General features: G+C 42.8%; 1 protein-coding gene across 3 annotated transcripts in view; it reads right to left on the reverse strand.

Moving 5' to 3' along the window:
• LOC124080927 (ankyrin repeat domain-containing protein 50-like) overlaps positions 1-14160 on the reverse strand; it is a 30716-nt gene extending 16556 nt beyond the window's left edge. The window contains exons 1-3 of one of the 3 annotated variants that reach the window (XM_058573521.1): positions 14053-14160; positions 12932-13042; positions 11566-12805 (exon numbers count right to left, since the gene is read on the reverse strand). In XM_058573521.1, the coding sequence (XP_058429504.1) occupies positions 11566-12107 (542 nt within the window). In that variant the 5' untranslated portion in view covers positions 12108-12805; positions 12932-13042; positions 14053-14160. Of the gene's footprint in view, positions 1-11565; positions 12806-12931; positions 13043-13851; positions 13949-14052 lie in introns of those variants that run through there. The other 2 variants (XM_046426996.2, XM_046426997.2) reach the window with 2 other exon arrangements.
• Positions 14161-22960: the final 8800 nt, after the last annotated feature.

Genomic DNA, 22960 nt, shown 5'->3' on the forward strand with positions numbered 1-22960 from the left:
GAGCAGGAGCTCTTTCAAAGTGAGGAACAAAGTGACTGCTGCTTTCTTCTCAGGGGTCATTTGTTGATTTGGGGACACGTGCTAATTCTACAGGTGCAGACTAAGAATTGTGAATGGGTTGCCTTAAGGGACTCTGCCAAGGGAGCAAAGCCATCAAGGTTTGTAAGAGTCAGTGTGTCCCTTTTAAGGAGCAGAGTGCATGTGTGATGGGTCCTGAACACAAGATTCATTTTCCCTAAAGGACTTTGCTAAACTGTGGGCTGTGCTTAGAAGCCTGAGAGACCAGGCCCGGTGTGTCTAAAGCCACCTTGAGGGCTCCACTGGTGGCATGTGAGAGAAGAATTCTGCTAAGCCAGAATGCTTGCTTTAAACACAAAACTCCAGGATGTGTAAGGAATCAAGGCCAAAAGCACCACACATTAACATCTCCCAGGGAAGTGAATTAGCAAGTCATCAGAGCTGAGCAGAGCTGACCAGCCCAACCATGCCAAGCACAGACAGGAAGCAGAGGCCTTTTCCAAGGTCAGCAAGGACCCCAGCCCAGCTTGCTCTCACCTGCACCAGTTCCTCACCAGCCTGGCCAAGCAGGGAGGGGGAAAGCCTTCTCTGCCACCGTGATCATCTATCACCATCTGACATACAATTAAAAAATTGGGGCTAGGGATGTGTCTCAAGCGGTAGCACGCTCGCCTGGCATGCGTGCGGCCCGGGTTCAATCCTCAGCACCACATACACACAAAGATGTTGTGTCCACCGAAAATTAAACAATAAAAATAAATAAAAATTATTTTTAAAAAAAAAAAAAAAAAAATTGTTAGATAGGAAAAGGCAAAGAATAGGAGATTAGTAATCTAGAGAAAAAAGATAATTAATATAGGCTGAGAAATTACCCAGAGGTTAAAATAACTGTGATTAAAATATTGGAGAAAATAGATGTATATAAAAGGGTGAAAGATGGAGAATTCCAACAACAAATGGAAGCTACAAAAATCAGCAATGAAAATTCCATAAGAGAACTAAAGAACATAATTATTAGACATTAGGGATTCTGGATGCATTCACTACTATCCTGATTACAACACAGACAGAACAGAAATTCACAACACACAGAACCTGACAACAAAGCAAAAGCTGGTGGCCTAGTGGAAAAATGAAAATTCAAATACACACTACTACAAGCCCATAAATGGACAGAAGTTCCAAGGGCAGTTGGAGGCATGTTGCAGAGTGGAAGATGAAAATGCACACCCCACGGCCCAGCAACCTGGCCCCCAGCAAGCGGGCTGCAGCACCTCTCCCTCCTTTACTCCTAGTACAGGTTCAAAAGGATGCTTGAGAATGTTCTCAGCAGCACAGCACTGCTTCATGAAGTAAGACAGCTGTGCACATTTCCAAATGAGTCACAACAAGACAACAGAGAACTGAATGATGGCTCACAGAATAGAATTCTGCCCATGCACTAGTCAATGTGAATCATTAGCCCCATGCAACAGGACACACCTAAAGGGCAGTATTACACAGAAGGTGCAGCAGGGTGACACCAGGGGTGTGGCACCATCCACACACAAGGGCAGTTTGCTAAGTGTAAGCTGGATAGGCCTGGGGGACCCTAGGCCTCAGATCATTTCAAAAAAGTCACTCTCTCTCAAGGTCAAGGTGGGGTTTTCCAGAGGCCACATGTAGAAGCAGAGCTGGAAATGCAGCTGTCCTTTAAGTCCAATATTTAAAATCATTTGCAAAGAATGAAAAAGCCACTTAAAAGTGCTGGTTTTGGTTTTTCATTCCCGCTTATTTCTGCCTTGGATAATATAGGTATTCTTTCATCAAAATTTTATTTATGTTTGCATGTATAGTTTTATTATTCTCATTACATTAAAACATTATATAAAATTATCAATTTAAGTTTCAAATACAGCTAATGCTGACAGATATAACCTACATAAGAAAACAGCTCTTTGGATCCTCAATAAATTTTGAGTTTAAAGGGTACCTAGAATGAAGGTGCTTCAAACGCATGGCTACAGAACAATCCCTGACCAGCCGATCTGCACACCTCCTCTGTGCTCAAGCCACGTGGCTGAAGAGCAGATTCACAGGGTGCTCACCTAGGGCTGGCAGGATTTAGGAGGGACACACAGGGTTCCAAAAAGTGTAGATTGTTTTCTTTAAAACAAAATCAAATACAGATTTGAAGCAAATATGGCAAAAAGTGGGTGGGTACATGTATTTGCTTTTCTACTTATTTCACTATATAACTGAAACACTTGCAGGTAGGAAATCTATCACTTGCCCCACAAATTCCTTTTCTCCAACTGTATATTTCCTTTGGTGTCATTAATTTTCCCTGTGAATCCCACTAGGTCCACTGGGTGACGTCTATTTCTCTCAGCAACTTCACACACACACACTGACTAAGAGTAGACCTAAAAAGTTTTTCCCCCTTTTCCAAATGAATATGAATTTTTTACTGATAATCTTTCAGAAATAGGAACCCCACAGACGAAATTATAGGTTTATGGATAGGTAAAAGGTGACCTCAGAGACTCCATCACATGACATAATCTGATGTAATGTCCTTAAAAAAAAAAGAGTCAATAAAAGGGAATGTCAACATTATTTGAAAAAATAGAAATAAAATAATCAAAAGTACTGGTTTAAAACAGATCCTTTTCATCTATAACTATCTTTCATGTATATTTAAATTTCTCTACACATAGACACACACACACACACACACACACAACCATGGATGAAAAAGGCTGACATGGTTAAAGGAATACAACTTACCAACTGACCAAAATGACAATGTTTTAAATTAAAATAAGCAGTTATCCATTAATGCAAGCAATAGTTACTGAGTCCCTAAGGCCTAAGAACACAGGAGGATAAAACAGGCATTCACTCTGTTCATTCTACAGGCAGGCAGGACGTAAAGGAAAAGAGAATGCACAAAGAAATACTCCAGATCATGATAGATACTAAAATTCAGAAAGGAAACGAAGTAGGGTGATGTGGTTTTGACTGGACAGGGAGATTCCACAGGGCTCAGTGGAGAGGGAGATTGCAGAGGCAGCCCTGAAGAGGGCACTTCAGCCATGACAGGCTGGCAGCCAGCCATACCTCTGTTGGCTGGTCTCACCTCCTTCAGAAGGTAACAGGGTCGTGAGGGAGGAGCACAGAGCAGGGGCACAAGAGGGAGAAGGCAAGCTGAAGGGCGGGCAGGGAGCCGACCAAGAGGAACTGGGGGGGGGGGGGGGGTTCAGCAGGGCAGTAACATGATCTGAGGCTTGGACTGTCTGAAGACAGAGGGACCCAGCATCAGGAAGGCAGGCAAGGAGGCCACTATTGTGGTCCTTCTGGCAAGAAACAGTGGCCGAGGAGCAACCATGGAGGGGAGGCAGGAGGAGGAGGACAAAGGAGCCCTGGGCTCAGGAAAGGGCTGAGTACAGCTTAGCAATCAACAGCAATGCTCAGATTCTTAACAAAAAATAATGACTTCCCCTTTGGAATATTATGTTCTCAGTCTGTGTTTTAGCTATTTTCTTACAACGGTACAGCAAAATTCCAAAACTCAAAATAACAAGGATTTCTCCTTTGTTCTGTCTGTGTGTTTTGATCTGCTCTATCCTGGACAAAAGGTGCAGACAGGTCTGTCCCTCCTCACCTCTGTCCTCACCCTGGACCATCTCCAAGTCCTGGGTAGGTTCTTGTGCAAATGATGGTAGAAACACAGGAGGACAAATCCCACTTTAAGCCTCTGTTTGACAGGTCACTTTTGCTAATGTCCCACTGACCACAGTAAACCTTAGGGCTGAGCCAGAATCACAAGGCGGGAGATACCCACTTCTCCATATGATGAAGACCATGGGTACTCAGAGGGACAAAGAACACAGGTAGTAACTCAGCCAACACAGTGTCAGTGTGGTCGAATCAAGACATGGTGCACTAGAAAGTCAATGACATTTAGGATCTTTATGAGATTAGGATCACGGGATAGAGAAATTGGTTTGAAATTTAAAAGAAAATGAAGAAATCTGAAGACACCAATAAGATCAATAGAGACTAAAGATCACAACCAACCAGGACACAGTTCAAAGAAATTTGTAAGAAAAGACAATAAGTATTCACTTATTTTAATTCATAAAATTAAGCAATTGTATTTCATAAAATTAAAAAATAGCAAAATCACTCAACAAAGAGGCTAAATAAACTTTTAAAAAGTTTTATAGTTTCACCAAGTATATAATACTCTTACTTAACATTAAGAAAAATAAGAATACACTTACTTGTCCATATCGCTAAAAACAACTGTTTGCTATGCTTAGAAAATATTTCTTAAAAGAATGAATGTGCTACATATGCTCTGCTGAGGTCATAGAAACACGCTGTGCACCTGAGAGGAGGCAGAACTGAGTCATGAAGAGTTTTCAATGCTAAGCAGAGAACTCTGCATTGGTTATGCAGCTTACCACAGGCACGAGGAAGGACCTGAAGAAGGCATTGGGCAACTGTGCACAAAAGAATCCAACAGACCGACCAGGAACAGGTGAATACAAATTCTAAATTAGTAAAGGAATACAAGAAGTAATCCAAGAAACAGGTGAAATGTCTTAGACAGGAGTAATATAATAGGAGAGAGTCAAAGAAAATGCTAGAATCCAGCCTAGGGCAGTGCTTCTCAATCTCAAGGACACTAGGGTCCAGTTACAAGGCAGATTCTGCGTCAGGAACCAGATATTCTGCCTCTTCATCAACCTCCAAGGTGAGGCCAGCACTGCTATCTTCAGGTCACTTGTGAGTAGAAAGGACCCAGAGAATGGAGCCATTATGGAGAACTTCCTATGCATCAGCTTTCCCAGCACTCCAGACACTGCAGGAGCATCTCATCACATGCTCTCCCACCATGCCATGGCCTCCTTCATGGCGTGCACCAAACATAACTTGTGTGTCCAGTTTTGATGTTCTGTTCAGTGTACCTCCTCCCACTTAACTCGGTGCCTTACTTGGCGCACCACTTCAGCCCTGATGCTTAACTTAGCATGCATCTGGCACATGGCCTGCACCGAGGATTTAAGAAGTGAATGAACAGAAATACTGGTAAAGAAGCAGGTCTGAACACTCCAGGGTTAGAAAGGGCAGCTGCGTGCAGAGAGACGCTACTGAGAACAGATAGAGGCTCTGAGAGCAGATCTGATGGCTGTATTAATGTGGACTTTGGAGCCATGAAAGAAAATAACGTAGGGGACACACAAGGAAAGAACATCAAATGAAGCTCTCGGGGGTACTCTTGAGAGAACCTAGCGGAGGGGACAGCAAGAAATACAGTCAGCAGGAGGTTCTCAAAGGAAGAACACTCAAATAATGAAAAAAAAAAGTTTTAAAACACAGCCTCTGGGCCAAGGCAGATGGAGCACTGAGCACAGCCACAGGCTAAGCCTCCGGCTGGAAATGGGAGATTCTACGAGGTTCAGGAGGAGCAGGAGACAGGGAGGAAGGGAGGAGACAGCACTCCCTGTTCACACTCAAGCCTACCTGCTGCCCATCTGAAGGAAGAAGCAGCCTGGTGTGTTTGAAAATGCCTCCAAGAGCCAGGCTGTCATACAGAAATAAATGAAATAAACGAAATGGTCTCTTATAAAGCAGGGATGGGGCTTGGCTCAGATCAGAGCATGCAGCACACGCCCCCTCCCCCACACAAACAGCAGCTGACCCACTTCAGGGGAGTAAGAATCCAATACTGTCAAAATGGACATTTTTATTTTTTGTCCCAGGAACACACAAAAATCGGAATATGTGTGTGACCCTTCCTGAATTGGGCAGAGAATATATTGAATTTGTACTGTACCACTGTATTCTCTTTGGCCTACACAAACAAGCAAAAACCCGACTTATCCAAAGTGAATAAAAGTACAAGACTGCAGAGCAGAACGGAGAGTGTGGCTGGCTTTGAGCAGACCAACATGCAAACACGGCTGATGTGTTGAGCCATCAAAGCACAAGTGGCCGAGGCTGAGGACAACAGGATCAGCAAGTGGCCCAGAGCACACAACAAAGCAGGAGGCCTTCTCTGTGAGGCCCAGGAACCCACCCAGCATGGAGAGGAAGGGGTGAAGGAGGGGTGGGAGGCTTGGGATGAATGGAAGTCCACCCTGAAGTCCACCCGACATAGCTCCAAGTCCAAAGCAAGAGGACCACCGTGGAAAATGGCCTCAGACTGGGAAAACTGTTTCTGAAAATACACTGATTTGTTTATTTTAAATTTGGACAGTCCCAACACTTTTCAGTGATCTTTTCATCTGACAATATTTGAGCATGGACAGTGATGGCTATCTGAAATGGTACCAGGTGTACGAGACGGATTACAGAAGGAGAATATTCTGGGGAGAAAACACTCCACAAGTGAGGGCAAGAAGGCAGCAGCCCTCCTGCTCTCAGCCCCTTCGTTGACTGTGCCCAAAACACCAGGAGCCAGTTGAGACAGGAGACAGCTATCTGGCCACTTAAAACTACCTGCACTGATGCCATATTCATGCACGCTCAACAGCAGACAGCAGGTTAACAAATTAATCACCATACCAGCCTGGTCTGCAGTTAAAACTGACCTAAATCATCAACTATTTCTGTTTTCTCTTATGAAGAATTTGGGCATTCTTTCAGCTAGGCTGCAACAGTCTAGATGGGCAGCAGCATTGTGTGCTGCTCTCCCTCAGAGGACAGCTGGCATTATGGTATGTAAAGTGCCACACAAAGCACGAGGGTCCATATAAAAAATTCATCAGAAATGATGTCATAAAGAAGCATATGCCTAACAGAAGGGGTACGAGATACAACATATGCCTAACAGAAGGGGTGCGAGGACAACTCAAGGTAGAAGTCGAGAGAGAGAAAAGTGAAGAACCATCAATGCTACAGAAACAGATAAAAAGCTGGGAAATAACAGTCCATCATTGAGGGACTCTTATTTGACACAACAACAAGTGTCAGGGTGGTCTCCCAGTTCGCCATCTTGTCCTACCAAGCCACGCTGCCTTCCACCATGGACTCGAGTTTCCTGCTGAACTCTCAAAACCTAGACAACTGATCTTAAATTGTCATCACAGTTTCATTCTGTCTATGCTTCATCTGGGGTGCCCTGAAGACACTCTTTCTTCCTACTCCACAGGGCGACACAGGAAGCCATGCCACACACAGAAGACTCACTCCTCCTGCAGATGTTGGCCTCAAATGAACACAGGCTCTAACATGACCAGGGTGAGGGTCGAAAGTTTCAGCTCTGTGCCAGAAACCTCCCACAAAGAACCCAGGGTTCGTGGGCTGGGATGTAGCTCAGTGGCAAAGTATTTGCCTCGCATACACGAAGCCCTGGGTTCAATCCCCAGTTCCACCAAAGAATGAAGGAAAAAAAAAAAGAACCCAGGGTTCAAGGCCCGAGAGTAGGTTCACCCGGAGCTCCAACCAGACCCAGCCTTCAGCCACCCTCCAGCCCCTCCCCAGGTCCTGGATACTGGAAGGCGTCTTGCAGTCCCAGGTCGCCAGGGAGCTCCACTCTAAGCCAACTCTAGACAAGGGCCGTCCAAAAGACACACAAGGCCCTAACAGAAACGGAAGGGGCAGGAATGGAAGAAGCCAGTCCAAGAACGTGATCGTTTCAACTTAGTTCCACTAACAACAGAACTGGAAAAATCATCAAACTCCAAAATTAGTTAAAAATTCAATGAAAAAGCAACAAAAGAAATTAATGTGTCTTATTTACCTCAGCTATTCTTGCTCTACAGAAATACGAATTCAAGCTCCATGAAGGTAGGACTCTGCCTACTCTGCTCACTGCTGGATCTCCCACAGAAATCAACCTAACACAGCTCACCTGATTTAGTAATAGATACTTTTTTAGCCATTTACTTTTTCTTCAGTTTTTCTTTCTATTTTTCCCTATATTTTACTCTTAATACTAGGTGAAACACATAATATTGTATAAAATCTTTTTATGAACTGTTCTTAAAAACACACAGCGTTTGCTCTCAATATTTACGGTTAAGAATTAATGATATTAGGGTTAGAGTTGTGGCTCAGTGGTAGAGCACGTGCCTAGCATGTGTGAGGCCCTGGGTTCGATTCTCAGCATTGCATATAAACAAATAAAGGTCCATCAACAACTAAAAGAATATTTGGGCTGGGGCTCAGTGGTAGAGCACTCACCTAGCACATACGAGGGACTGGGTTTGATCCACAGCACCACAAAAAGGTAAATAAATAAAATAAAAGTATTGTGTCCATCTACAACTAAAAAATATTTTAAAAAATAATAATTGATATTAAAAAAAATTTCATGACTACTAAATCTAAGAAATGACGTACTGTGCCAAGTCAGAAGGGAACATGACAGTATGGAACTAGATTAATATGAAATTCCTTTTACCTCTCTTTGTTATTCAGGAAAATGGAACTCTGCAAGTTGGTACTTAATGTTAATACACAGTCATATCATTGCATGTAAGAAGTCAGCATACAATATTATGTGTTTCACCTAGTATTAAGAGTAAAATATAGGGAAAAATAGAAAGAAAAACTGAAGAAAAAGTAAGCGGCTAAAAAAGCATCTATTACTAAATAACTTCTCTGAAAGTTCCCCAGCTTAGTGGATCTGAGAATAAGGGTTTTTTCTTTATCAATTTCTCACTACTAATAAATTGTTTCACATGACTATGTGGAACTATCAACTTTATCATATTTTAAATGTTAAGAAAATAACAATATAAAAGCTGGTTTTGGATTTTGTTTTTGTTTAAAGTGAAAAAAAGATTTTGCGTATCTTTGCTTATATTTATATTTCATCTCATCACATAGCTACTTCTATCTCCCTCAAAATACCACAACTGGTTGAAAACAATGGTCCTCTGTCCCACTGTCTGGCTATTAAATTACAACTATACATGCCCTGATAGAATATGTTCCTATTAAAATTCCTTGAAGGACCTATTTAAGAAGTCAGTTGACTTAGTCAATTTTCTGCTTCTGCAACAAAATATCAGAGAATGGGGAATTTATAAACAAGAGAGGTTTATTCAGTTCTCCATTCTGGAGGGCGAGAAATCCAGGATGGAGGGGCTGCATCCAGTGAGGGATTTCTTACTGGTTAATGTGGTAAAAGGGCAAGCAAGTGTAGACACAGGAAATATAGGATGGAAAGACAATGTGATTAGCACCCACTATCAAGAATAGCACCTACTGTCAATCAGAAAAGCAGTGCTGGTGCAGTTTTCACCCACAGCTCTAAATGCTTCTTTCTTCCCTTCGATTAGATAATAACTATAAATTACACAAGAAAAAGAAAATATGAGGAACAACTGAGTAAGAGAAAAATTTCTTTTAGAAAATTCAATGATTCTATAGTGAGAGGTATGCTTAAGTATTAGAACATCAAAAATATATAGTTATCAGGATTTTAAACATTTAGGTGTTAGAAATTTATATATGCATTCTAATAAATTACAAAATTATATAATTGTAATTAATTAGGGTCTTCTTGAATTCTTTGAAAGTAATTGTTTTAGGTGTCATCCAAATAGTTTATGAACTTACTGATGACAAAGAGATTAAAACTCAGGTCTTCACTATTAATGGTTATCTTGAGAAAAAGTAACAAAAGATGTTTTTGTGTAGAGACCATTGTCTCCTAAAAGGGAAAGTTTCATTTTCAAGACTCCCTCACTGGCTCAATCACAGTGACTGCACAATGGACCCACTCCATCACACCTGCCATCTCCCATCCGTGCCACAAGCATTAACTCAGACATCCTCATAGACTGGTGAATGATGTAACAGTTTTAAGCCTGATTCTGGTGACCAAAAGATGCACCCTGACTTCCACTGGACTGCACTGACAGATTAAAAGGCCCCAAGAGTCCTATATTTCTCAAAAGCAGGACTCTGTGTGCCACAGTCCGGCTGCAGCAAAATAACCGGGGGGGTGACGAACAACTTGTGTACATTGATACAGCAGGAGTAGGAGCCATTTATTGTAGGACAGGAGGGGTATATATACATTCCACACAGCATATCTTAATTAACATAAACTAGATACAGCAGTCAACCAATAAGAAATCTCCACACTTAATGGCTCACTGGCGTTACTTCACAAACCATTCCCTCTGCAAAATGCCAGGCACCATTCTGACTTGTTTACAGACCCTAACATCTGTGAGTTTAATAACCCCTCACAGGTTTAAGTTCTACACTATCATTCCTCATTCTTAGCCACACTGTGAACCAGCCCTCACTCTCCAACTTCACTGCACACCAACTTCTACATCACTCCTCTTTTCATCAAGTCCTTAAAAGAAACCTATTATTACAAATATGGAGAGAGATACTTCAAATGCCACTTAACTAGCTTGGACAGTTTACTTCACTTTCCACCCTCAGTTTCCTCATACGTAAATGGGAATGACCTCACAGAACATTACGAAGATGAAATGGTTTAATATTTATAAAACTCTTAGAACAATGACTAACATACTTTTTGCTATAATTACTAAATATTATCAATATGCCTTCAAACTTTATAGATTTCATGACACTAGATTTGAGGAGACCATAAAAACAAGCATCCCCCTTTTCAGAGCTACTCAAAACTGTTCCAATCCTCCTGGAGACATACTCATACAAACCTCCAGTGCACAGTGTTCCATAATCCTTGGGGCACAAACTTTTACCTGCTAAAGCCTAGTTATTATGGGGAGAAAAAGGTGTGTGGCAAAATGAGTTATTCAAGTAGAAGGGAGTCAACAGCCAGCACACAATAACCAATTGCCACTTTCACAATGACCAAGGAAGTGACAGGCAAAAATCATATTTTCAAGAAATTATGTTTTCTTGAGCAGATTTTGAATCTGCAGCCACTTCAAAAAGCAACTTGCTTAGATCAGTCCACTCACCATGAACAAATGCTTAACTAAAATTAGTGGGAAAAAATGTTCTCTGCACCACTCACTAAAAGCACTAAAATAATCCAAAATTTTCACTATGTTATAAATATCACATAAACTTATAATTCAACTTTTCAATAAGTTAATATTGGAATAATCCCAAAAACACATTAGCAAATTTTCTTCAGATTCTCAATGCGTATGACACCTTTTAAGGAGAAATTTTCATGTAAAAAATAATATGCTATAAACAAAATGTACTGGCTTCTACACTGAGAATTCTTCTACTTCAGCTCGTAGTCTAGATAGTTCATCCTCCCTGAAAATGAGGCCTGGTTTCCAGGCAGCTAACTGTTCTTCTTTATCGTAAGAACAGACTCCCCTTACCACTGACAGTTACTGTTAGAAATGGAACATTCTGTTATTAAACAAGAACAGTTAAGACTTACTTTTAATCTATATACTGTGCAATACAAAGTTCTGTTTCTTCCCATACTAAAATAAACAGTTGTACTCACAACCACAGATTAAGCCCACCTGCACAGCACTAGTAAAAGTACCTCAAAAAAAAAAAAAACCTAGCTAAAAATCACTAATTGTTGCACAGAAACCTAAACACTATGACATTCTTTGCTGTTACCTTTTGAATGCTTCTGCTGGGTTCCTCTCACATTCCCCAGGCTGTAAGAGGCTTTGAACAGCTGGATCTCGGAGCTTGTCCTCATATCCTTGGAGTAGTCCACTGTGGCATATCTGGGCAACCAGACCTCTAACTAACCCTCCAAAACACGAAGTATCAGAGTCCTGGGATTTGCAGAAAAGAAAGGCCAAAGCCTGGCGATGTAAACCTCTCTGCAAGCTTGTAGGTGAACTTGGCCATAAGAGTTCAGTACACAGGGCTGTCTTGCCACTAACAGGCCCTCCTACCAACAACACACCCCAAGCAGCTGCCTTTCCTGAGACAGCACCAGCGTTATTCCCAGAATTCATCACAAGGGACGGTGTGTTGACAGCACTACTGCAGCAGCTGGTTTTCTCCTGGAGGCAATGCGGAAGCTTGTGGAAAACCCACTCCCTACAGTAAAACTGCTTCCCTTGCAGTAAACTCGTTTGGGCCATTTTGCAGACTTTTTCTTCCCAAGGATTAGTCATAATAGGTTTTCTATCTTCAACACTGGCCATGAGCTAGGGACACCAATATAGTCTTTATATCCATTTGGACATAACTTGCATTTGAATGACAAAAGTAACCAGTTACAGAAAAATTCAACAGTCACAATTTATCAATACAATGTGCATGATTGTATTTGCTTCCATATTCTTGGTTAGCAGAGAATATATTAATTGTTGAACAGACGCAAAAACCACTGGTTCCAAAGCTTGCCAATAGTTTTTGTATATCTTGATGGGTCATATAGCTCCTCCTTAGGTCTGGAGTTTATGTGACTGTGGAGATTTCAAGCATACAGATGAAATAATAAATCTGGAAAACTCAAAAAGAGAAAACTCACTCTTTCAATATATAACCAATGCTTCTCCAGACTTCAGTGTTAATTGTGTGTATGAAAATTAGATGTAGAAAAGCTGTCCATTATCTTAAATGTCATCAAAGAGATAACATTTATATAGTACATAGATAGCTCTGTGTTTCCTGTTGAAGGATGATCACTCCAAGGACTAGTTCTTGCCAGTTTTAGGCATCAGGGCAACTGCGAGGGAACTGATTCAGATTATCTATTATGTGGCAGAAATGACAAACCACTGTTTACACCTTCTTAATTCAAAGCATTCATAAAAGGCAATTTTCAAGACAGCAGATTCTTAATAAACGGGTTCCTGGGTCTTAAGATGTCCAGGTAATCCAGAATTTCCATAAGTAACTAAAACGAAACAAAAATATCTTAGTGCAAAACACCATATATTAAAAGCTTATTTACAGTTCACCCATTAATCTCAAAAATCCATACACCTCATCTCTGGCACTTGCAAGAAGTTGGGACACTTACCCCTCAAAGATACTCATTCTATTTCCCTTTTGAATTATTTTCTTCTATGGTCGTAATTCCCAAGCAGCCAGATTTTAATAATTTAATATCGATTTTTGAAACCTTTTCACCCTAGAAAGGGAGAAAAAGAGACTTTATGCACTTGATGGAGTGATACCCTTCATTTTGGCCCAAAGGCTCTGAGGCTAGCTTGGTGAAACAGCGTCTCCAAGGAAGCGCTCCCAGCTCGCCCTGCAAGGCAGTCAGGGGCTGTCTACTGGACTCGCTGTACTTCTTTGTTGGTAGTTTGCAAAATCTAGGAGAAGAACACCAGGGTAGCAGCGGGATGGGAACTGGTCAACAGAAAGGGGAAGGCGATGGTCCCTTCCACGAATGATGAATCAAACACACTACAGCGTGACTCCTTCCCCGCGCTGCACCAAGGGCGACACGCAGGACGGGGTCAGACGCCACCCGCTCCGCGCAGCGGCGAACTCCTCCCGAGCACAGGCGGGGAGCAGCGGCGCCGGCGGGCAGCCCGAGTCCAGCTCGGCCGGAGACAAATGGATCCGGGTCCTGCGCCCGGGCCGCCGCGGCTGGCCGCCCCGCAGAGGCCGCGCCCCGCACCGCGGTCCCCCTGCCCGGCACGCCCGCCGCCGCCCGCCCCGCCCCGGGGTGTGTCCGCGGGAGGGTGCGGGATCCTCGGAGCCCCCGCGAGGGCCGCGGCCTGCGTCCAGCGCGGCGTCCCCAACCCTCCTGGCCCGCGGCGCGGGGCGCGCTGGAGCGGGGGTGGCGCGGAGGGGAGGCGGGTCTCCACCAGCCCAGCCGCGCGCTGCCGACCGAGGGAGGGCCTCGCTCCCGCCGCCGCCGCCCCTGGGCACTGCGGCCCTGCCACCGCCGCCCCTGGGCACTGCGGCCCTGCCACCGCCGCCCCTTGGTACCTCGGCCCGCAGCCGCCGCCTCAGGCACTGGCTGCGCTAGACGCCGCCGCCAGCAGCGCTCCCGGATCCCGCTGCAGCCGCCTCCTCTTCCGGCCCTAGGCCCCGCCCCGCCCTTTCTTCGCCCGCCCAGGCCCTGCCCGCCCTCGAGGCCCCGCTTCCGCCGCCCGACCAGGCCACGCCCCCGGCGCCTGCCCTTCTAACCTCGCCAGCGAGCGCCCCGCCCCGTGGTCCTGCTAGCTTCGCTCGCCCGGCAGGTCCCCTGGGGCTGCGCAGGCCCCGCCCCTGAGGCCTTTCCCGCTTCTCATGCGGCCGGTGCCCGCGTGCGCCGCCGCTCGGGACCCGCTGCCGCTCGGCGGGGGCGCCTTTCAGGGCGGAATTCGGGGCTCCGCCTTTCCACGGGGGGGCGGAGGACGGGGCGGTGGTGCGTTCTTGCGACCTGAGCTCTTGGTAGTCGCCGCCTCCCTCGGCTGCGAGCCTGCCTTTGTCCTGCGGGGCGCGTCCCTCCCTCGCTGCGCGCCTCCGAGGCCACTGGGCTCGCAGCCGCGTTCGGGCCTGCGAATTGCGGGGATGCTTTTCCAGCCCAGAACTCCACGAGGGATGGGCAGAGGAGGGGACGCTGCCGGGCCGCGGCTGCCAGCCCATTGGGGACGCTCCGCTGCAGCGCCGCGTGCCACCTCGCTGAGTGCAGGAGGCGCCCGCTGTTCGCTCCCCCTGCGCCCGCCCTAGGTCTAGATCCCGGGTTTCTGCTGGGAAAATAGGTGTGTGTCAACCGACGGAGCGGGAAACGTGGTGCATTTATTATTTTCATTGTTTTTGCTAAAGTGAAAAGTTCTCCTATTTTCGGGTATGTTTCCCAAAATACCAAGCCAATCTCCCTGGTTTTAGGAATTTCAAAGTGTAACAAGCATACATAAGTAGAAACACAACCAAATAGACCTGCTTGTGCTCACTCTCCCATATTGCTTATTCATGGCATGAGGCTTGATTTTTAGCTTTAACTTACGTACCCCTAATTTGGTGGTTCTTTTTCCAGAACACAACCAAAATGACAGTAAAGTTTAATTTTTCCATAATTAGATGAAAGTTGATTTTATGAAACTATAAATTATGATTTAAACAGCTTATTTGTTTTAATATTTTTGCTGGCACATTATAGTTGTACATAATGGGGGATTTGTTGTAACATATTCGTACATGAACACAATGTAACAATTTGGCCAGTAGCATTAACCAGTATTTGTCCTTTTTATCGCTTGCTCCCTCCCCCCTGATCCCTCCCCCTCAACTGATATCTTATCTTGATTTATAGATTTACATGAGATTCCCCCACACACACACACCTTTATTTTCCTTTTTCCTCTCTAGCTTTCACCTGAAAAAACATACCACCTTTGACCTTCTGAGTTTGGCTTATTTCACTTAACCTAAGTTCTCAAGTTCTATTCATTTTCTTATACATGCCATAATTTCATTTTTATTCCTGGCTGAATAAAACTCCTTTGTGTATACAAACCACATTTTCTTTATCCATTCATTCACTGATGGATGCCTTGGCTGGTTCCATAGTTTGGCAATTGTGAATTTAGCAGTTATAAAATGGGTATGCATCTATAGCTGTAGTATGACTAATTCTTAAGGATAAATACTATGCAGTGGTTTAGCTGGGTCATATGGTGGTTCCATGTCAAGTATTTTGAGGAACCTCCGTACTAATTTTCCATACTGGTTGTACTAATTTACAAACCCATCAACAGTATAAAAGTGTTCCTTTTTCTCCACATCTTGTCCACCATTTATTGTTTTTATTCTTAATGGCTGATGTTCTAACTGGAGTAAAGTGAAATTTCAGTGTTGTTTTGCTTGCTTAAGCAGTTTTTAAAAATATATTATTTGTTCTAATTAGTTATACATGATAGCAGGATGCATTTTGGCAACTCATACGCAAATGGAGCAGTTTTAATCATGACTTAGTTTGCCATGCAACACTGATTGACTCCAGTTTCCCAGTTGCCACTTTATATGTTTACTGAAAATTTTAAATGAGAAACATGTATATCACATTTCATTTCCATTAAGCCACTTGTTAGTGTGATAATTAAAATAGTTTCTACCTGATGGGGAAATTCCAGAAACTTGGTTTGGTGGGCCTTTCTAATGATAACTATCCCCCAGCATGGAATACAGTTTACAGTAACATCAGCTACATCTAAGCAGTTAATAATTTTCAGCCCATCTAGAATTTTAATTTTTTACTTTAAATAAATTTTATTTCAGGGAAGGAAGGAAGGAAGGAAGGAAAGAAAGAAAGAAAAGAAAGAAAAGAAAGAAAGAAAGTTATTCTGACAGAAGGGTGTAAGCAAAATCACAAGTATGGACCAAGTTGGTTGAAGAGCTCACTGTACTCTACGCCCGGTGCCTTAACTGAGCAGCACAGTGCCTTGTCAGAATTGATTGCTGTGCCAGGAACAGTGGAAATGCCACCCTGCAATTATTCTCTGAGAAGCACATGTGTAGATTCCTACACTCAACTCAGGCTTCAAGGAGAGGAGGACAGCAGCTTCAGGCTCTGCCTTGGGCTGCTCCCTCTTAGAACCATCAACCAAAGGTCTGCCCCACCCCCTTCAGAAGCAGTGCAGAGTGGCCCCAAAAGGCCATCACAGGGACAGGGAGAGGCCCAGCCAGCCCACATCCCAGGGGCAGTGGGTCCTGGGATTATTCCAGCCTCCATCACCATGAGCAGCAACTTTATGAAGAACTCCAAGAGAGATCAGGGAAAAAATTGTCCAGCTGAGCCCCTGGGAACCCCAGAAATATAGGGGCTGACAAGGCCAGTGATGTTTTGAGGCTCTGGGGGCGGGGCTTGTGAAATAGTAGTAAGTTAAACACTGTCAGATGGAAACAATAAACAGCTTCACGGTCCACACATAGGCCGAGCATCCTGAATCCAGAAATCTGATATCCAAAATGCTCCACATCTGAAATTATTTAGTGTTCCATGACACTACAACTGTAAACTTCATGCCCAGCCTCACAGAATGGTCACACAAGACTCCCACCACATTTATTGTTTCAATCTCAAAAAATAATAAAACATTTTTTTTTCAATAAAATCAGGTACATTAAAAGCCTAGAGTAAATGGAAAGGGAGGGAATCAAGTTTACGCTTAGAGACTACAATCTAAAATAAAGAAGGAAGCCAAGTACAGGGCACACGCCTGTAATCCCAGTGGCTCAGGAGGCTGAGGTAGGAGGATTGTGAGTTCAAAGCCAGCCTCAACAACTTAGTGAGGCCCTAAGAAACTCAGTGAGATCCCCAGTACCAATAAAGAAAGAAAGAAAGAAAGAAGCAATCCTTTTGTCTAAGAGAACACATGAAATAATAGTAATAAAAAAGGAGCTATGTTGTACATACTTCAGGAGGGAGTATGTCTTTGAATTACTTTAAGGTGAAGTCATATTTGAATGTTAGGAGCTTCATGGTTTGAGGACAGAGTAGGGTCACCACAGATAACTGCACAGGCTGGGTACTGCACAACTTCAGGTGACATTATTCAAATGGACTGTGATGCACTTCTCAGGGACTAGAGGGCATCAGGTTGCCAGCATAGTTAGAGGTTATGTTGAGTATGGGTAACAAAGCCCCCAAACAATGGTTTGATCATGAGGGGGTGTTTCACTTGGGCAACAAAAAGTTAGGGAGGCCTAGTTTATATGGTGTACAAAGCCATCAGAAACCACCCTGATGTCTCTCTTCTGCCATTCTATGTAGCTCAGCATGGTGGAGCAGAAATAGGGAAGGGAGAGCCAGAGGAAGCCAGGCTGGGGACTGCCCAGGGAAGGACAGTGGGAGGCAGAGGAACCGGATTGTGGTGCATGCAGATGATTCCCCAAATTGTCCATCCTGAAGTGCATCCTGGAGAAGGAGTGCCAGACAGCCAGGCGGGGCTCTGCTAGTGAGACAGGTGGTAGGACAGGTAGCAAGGTTCCTTTTGGACTTTCAGATACTGGGGGGAAATTCTACCTGAGAAAATCAATGATCTCAAAGAGGTAAATGAATATTACTTCTTTTTGGCCTATGGCAAGAATATTTGCCTTTGAGATTTCTCAAGTAATTCTGCTTTGCTCATTGAAAAATTCTAAACTTTAGGGGTTGGGGTTGCAGCGCAGTGGTAGAGCACTTGCCTAGCAAATGTAAAGCACTGGGTTTGATCCTCTGCACCTCATTAAAATAAATATATGTGTATGTATGTATGTGTGTGTGTGTATACACACACATATATATGCATATATATACACACACACACACAAATAAAATAAAGTGAAAAAAAATCTAAACTTTAAGGATGAAATTTTTGTGCTAAAATGAAAATACTTCTGTCACAATTATTTTGTTTCTCAAGCTAGAGCCTAGATTTCCACATGTGGGCTCCATTTCTCACATTGGTCTAGGTGAATTTTACCCCAATAGATTTTCTCACTCCTCTAAGCCAAGGAGAAAAAAAATTCTCCAGAAAAAGGAGAAATCAATAACAATACAATGGAGGAAATATTACCTGCAGAATTGGCTGCCTGTCCCTGAGAAATTGAAGATGGGTTGAAGCCTGTGAGCTCTTACACTGATAAAACGATACTGTAAATTTTAATTCATTTAAAGATAAAAATACACTAAGTATAATTTTTGAATAGGAGAAATTAATTACAAATTTTCAAAGTATAAAAATAATCTTTTCTATTAATATTATTCTCTAATGCATTTTTCTGAAAATGATGGACATAATATTACCTCCTTTTGACTCATTGAATAGAAAAAGATCATTAAAATGTTGGTACAGAATCTCTTTGTATATAGCAGTTTGCTAAAGAAGGCTGTGGTAAAGTGGAGTTTTTGAAAAAGGACTCATTTTTTTGTATCAGCTTTTGGTGTAGGATTAGATTTTTGGACTCTGTGGCTGCACTGAATCCCTTAACCTGAAGCTTAGTGGCTGAAAACAACCCTTACCTATACTTCTCACCATGCTGTGTCCAACTGGTTGCTCTGACATATGTTGGGCTCCCTCATGCAGCTGCCATGGGTGGGGGGAGGTCACTGCATGTGTAGTTTAGCAGCTGAGAGACCCTAAAATCTGGTACTGGGTCTTCTTCTCTTCCTGGGGGTCCAGAGTTCCTCAAGGGCTGGGGGCAGTGGGGGAGGAGGTTGTGAAAAGCTGTGAAAGCTGGTGAGGTCTAGATTCTGAAACTGCCCCACATAGCTTCCTGTCACATCTTATAAAAGTCAAGGCAGTTGACCAGGATAGCTCAGCATCAGAGGTGGTGGCACATCCCACTGCTATTGGCATAAGGTTCACAAAATTACAGCTATGTTTTTTTAAAGACCACAAATGCAAACCTTTGAAAACTTTGATATTTCATATTAATTCCCCACCAGAGAAAAAACAAAAAGCACATATACCAGTTCTCTGTCCATTTTAAAGAAAGCTGATCTTCTGTGTTACCTTAGAATCAGGATGGTCTGATTCAAACAGCTTCCATTTTTATGGATTTAATTCTACGTACTGTCTAAACATGAATAAACAGGAAAACCACAAGATAAAAACATTTTTCCATCTGTACCTTTTTCAGTGTTATGTTCTGTATTTATTAAAAATTGCATTTTTATTCAATATAACATGATTTTTACAGAAGTTAAGGCTGAGAAACTTGAAATACAGTAGTTCAACAGAAATATATAACTTTTGGAAAATATTTTGTTTGACCTCAAATGGAACATTACTCATATGAATGAATACATAACAAGATGATAGTACTTTTCAAGTTTTATAAAAAGCTTTTTATTTTAATCAATTTGTCATTCTGTCTCTGATTACATTCTTTTAATCTGAGGAGGTTAAAAGCAAATAGTTTTTCATCTTCTGCAATCATGGATAGAAGGAGCTTCCCTCAAAGAAGAAAGCAGATATTATTTTTGCTTAACTAATGTGCTTTAAAAATATGTTGAAACATATGAGCATTTTGCAAAAATAATTTAATAATTACTGTAACTTAATAATTGGCATCAGTTAAATCTTCTCAAGATACATTTCTTATTTGATAGAATTTTTGTAGTGAACTGAGTTTATAATCCCTGTTAGTTTAATTGGGCTAATTTTAAAGTGAAATCAATGAAGAATATTTTATCACTTTTATTTTTTATGTGCATTCATTATTTGCTTCCGGAAGAATTTAGAAATGCCAATTACATAAGTGTCTAGCACTTCAGTCTATAATTTGTGATGGATAAGAAAAAAGCAGGACTTTTGGATATGTACACAAGTTACATAAAAGAAACCCTGGCATAGTTCCTGAACTTCAGGAGAACCAAGGTGCTGCCATTGGATGCCACACGAGAACCTGTAGAGAGAAATAGCATAATCAAAGTATGCTCAGATGGGATCAGGGACAGTCATGGTAAAGATCATGGTAGGGGGTTATATCAGGAGCTCACTTATCACACACTAAAGTAAATGAAGTAAAGTCCCAGTTGAAGCAAGGTTATAGAACTAAACCCCACCTTGGGGGTGACTGTCGGGGAGAATCTTTGTTCAACTCTATTTTGCCCCGCTGTTACTGGCCTTTGAAGATGGAGAGGACCATAAGCAGGGATAGGAGAATGGCTGCAAGAAGCCAAGAGTGACTGCTTCCCAAACACCCAGGAGGACACGGGAACCTTAGTCTGCAAGTTCAAGGAACTGTATTCTGCCAGTCCCAAGAATGGGCCTGGAAGAGGACCTGATGTTCCTGAGGGAAACAGGCAGCAGGACCTCAGTTGGTCCTGCTGTGACTCCTTGAGCTGGGAACTTGGTTGAGTCCTGCTAGACATCTGGTGCACAGAAACTGGGAGATAATGAGTGGGTCCTTTTTTAAGTTTCTAAGTTTGTGATCATAGGTATGGTACCAACAGAACACTGATACAAATTCTGGTACCAGCCATGCTACCATAACAAAACCTCAAATATGTGCAAAGTGTTTTGGAATCTGGTGGTAAATAAACTAAAGCTGCTGGAATTTTGAGGAGAATAATAATAATTTTAAAAGCCTAGATTGTTTTGAAAGACTGCTATATATATGGACCCTAAAAGGACTGCAAAGGAGTGCTCAGAAGAAAGAAACCTCATGTTATTGGAACTGCAGGAAGGGAGACCCTTGTTCCACCATGGCCAGAAGCTTAGGAAAAGGGTTCCCTGCAGTCCTTTAGCAGGTAGGACCTGTCAATTGTGAGTTGGGGGGAGGAGATGTCTAAGCAAAGTGTTGAAGTGAAAGCTGGTTCTTCTTTATGTTTATAGTAAAATTTGGGGGTGGGAAGAGAGAGGGAGAAACTGAGGAAAGAGCTGTCGATGTGGGAAATCTTCATCTTCTACAGATGGCAAAAGGTGCTAAAAATAAGAGATAGCTGCTCTGGAGGTTAACACAAAGAGCTGAAGGGGTGCAGCAGTACAGCCCTTTGCTGCAATCTCAGGAAGATGAAAAGGTCCCAGCACTCAACACCAGGGGTACAAGCTATGCCCGTGGGTCTTCTCAGTCCTTTCAGAGAGCCACCAGGGAGCTTCTTAGAATGATCCTTCAGCCACCCCAGAAGAAGCTAAAAATGGAAAAGGAATTACTTCAGCAAGATGTGAGCATGTGTTCTGTCTCATGAGGCATCCACAGGGGCCCACAAGGAACTGGGCTGTCTCATCAGCAGGAGAGCGGCCTGTGGGAACTGACAGGGACAGACCTCAGGACAGGGGGAGATGCTCAGAACTATCAAGATCTCCTGGCAGGAGGGGGCTGGGCAAGCCACGCGGCTACTAACACAAGCTCCCTTCCATGCAGAAGCAAGAAGACACAGTGAAGCTCCCAGTGGGCAGAGATAATCCAGGTGGGATCTTCCTGGGCCTGGGGACCTAACGTAGAGGAATTCCCCCATTGGATTTGATTTTCCCCATGTTTAAAGAAGAATGCCATGAACTGTCAGTTTTCAATCCCCATGTAACAAATTAGCACAAAGGTAGTGACTTAAAACAGCACAAATTTTTTGGAACCTGTTGAGAGCCACGAGTCAGAATGACGCCTGGCATATTGCCAGAGGGAATGTTTGAAAGGTGATGCCAGGGAACCATTGAGATGATGATTTGAGTTAAGCTGTATATAATTGCTGTGATGCTGGATTGATTGAGTTGTATATGGACCCTGTTCCAGAGGAATAGGAATAGGGCTCCGGTAATCTGCCTCAGGCGCTGATACTTTGAAGTCATGTTGCAGGGCCCTTCTTTTGGAATTGCTTTCAGTGTTTATTGGAAATTTTAGAATGGTGACAAGTCTTGTTCTCTAAAGATTAATTAATTTTGAGCAGTAACTAAATTTCCAAAAAGCAAAGTATGGTATATAAATTTGGGCTCAAAATTAGACAAAGGTTATGAATGGACTAGAAATCAAGTAGACATAATTTCCCATATGGCTTTTAACTGCCTGTAAAGAAAACTCAAGAAGAACATTTAGAATAGTTGAAATCAGTTGTAACTTCCCATATTAACTTTGCTTTTATAATTAGTTTGACATTATCTTAAAATCTAAGTACTTTCATATCATATCAAACATTTTAGCAGATAACACTAACTTGAATCAGTTACTCTTAGTTTCTTTACCTACATTCATTGTATTCATATTGTAAGGGTAAAAGAAATTGAAGTTAAAGTGTAAAAGACTGGGCATTATAAAGTTTCTAAGCTGCAAGGCCTGAGTTAAAAAGTAAAGGAACAGGTATTGTTAAGTTCCTATGCTACATCCCCAAAACCTGAAATTCCTGTAGCTGTTAGGACAATACCCGAAACTGCCCAGTAAATATTCCCCCTGACCATCTGGTTGTTTAATAACCTAGGACGCTGTGCGGCCTTGCACGTAGGCATCGCAGGGCCTAAACCAATCAGTTTGAATGTACCTCCCCCCTTAGAACTCACCTATCACTCCCGCCCGACCTGTTCCCGCCAATGAATGAACTAATCATGTTTAAGAATTGTTGTTTGATTTTCCCGCAGTGTATGATGATTTGTTAAAGGAGACTGTGATGTATGTAAAGTCCCCGCCCTCCCCAAAA

Source organism: Marmota monax, unplaced genomic scaffold (assembly GCF_021218885.2).
Source record: "Marmota monax isolate L192 unplaced genomic scaffold, Marmota_monax_Labrador192_F-V1.1 WCK01_AAM20220418_F8-fsc00942, whole genome shotgun sequence".
NCBI classification, from domain to species: Eukaryota; Metazoa; Chordata; class Mammalia; order Rodentia; family Sciuridae; genus Marmota; species Marmota monax.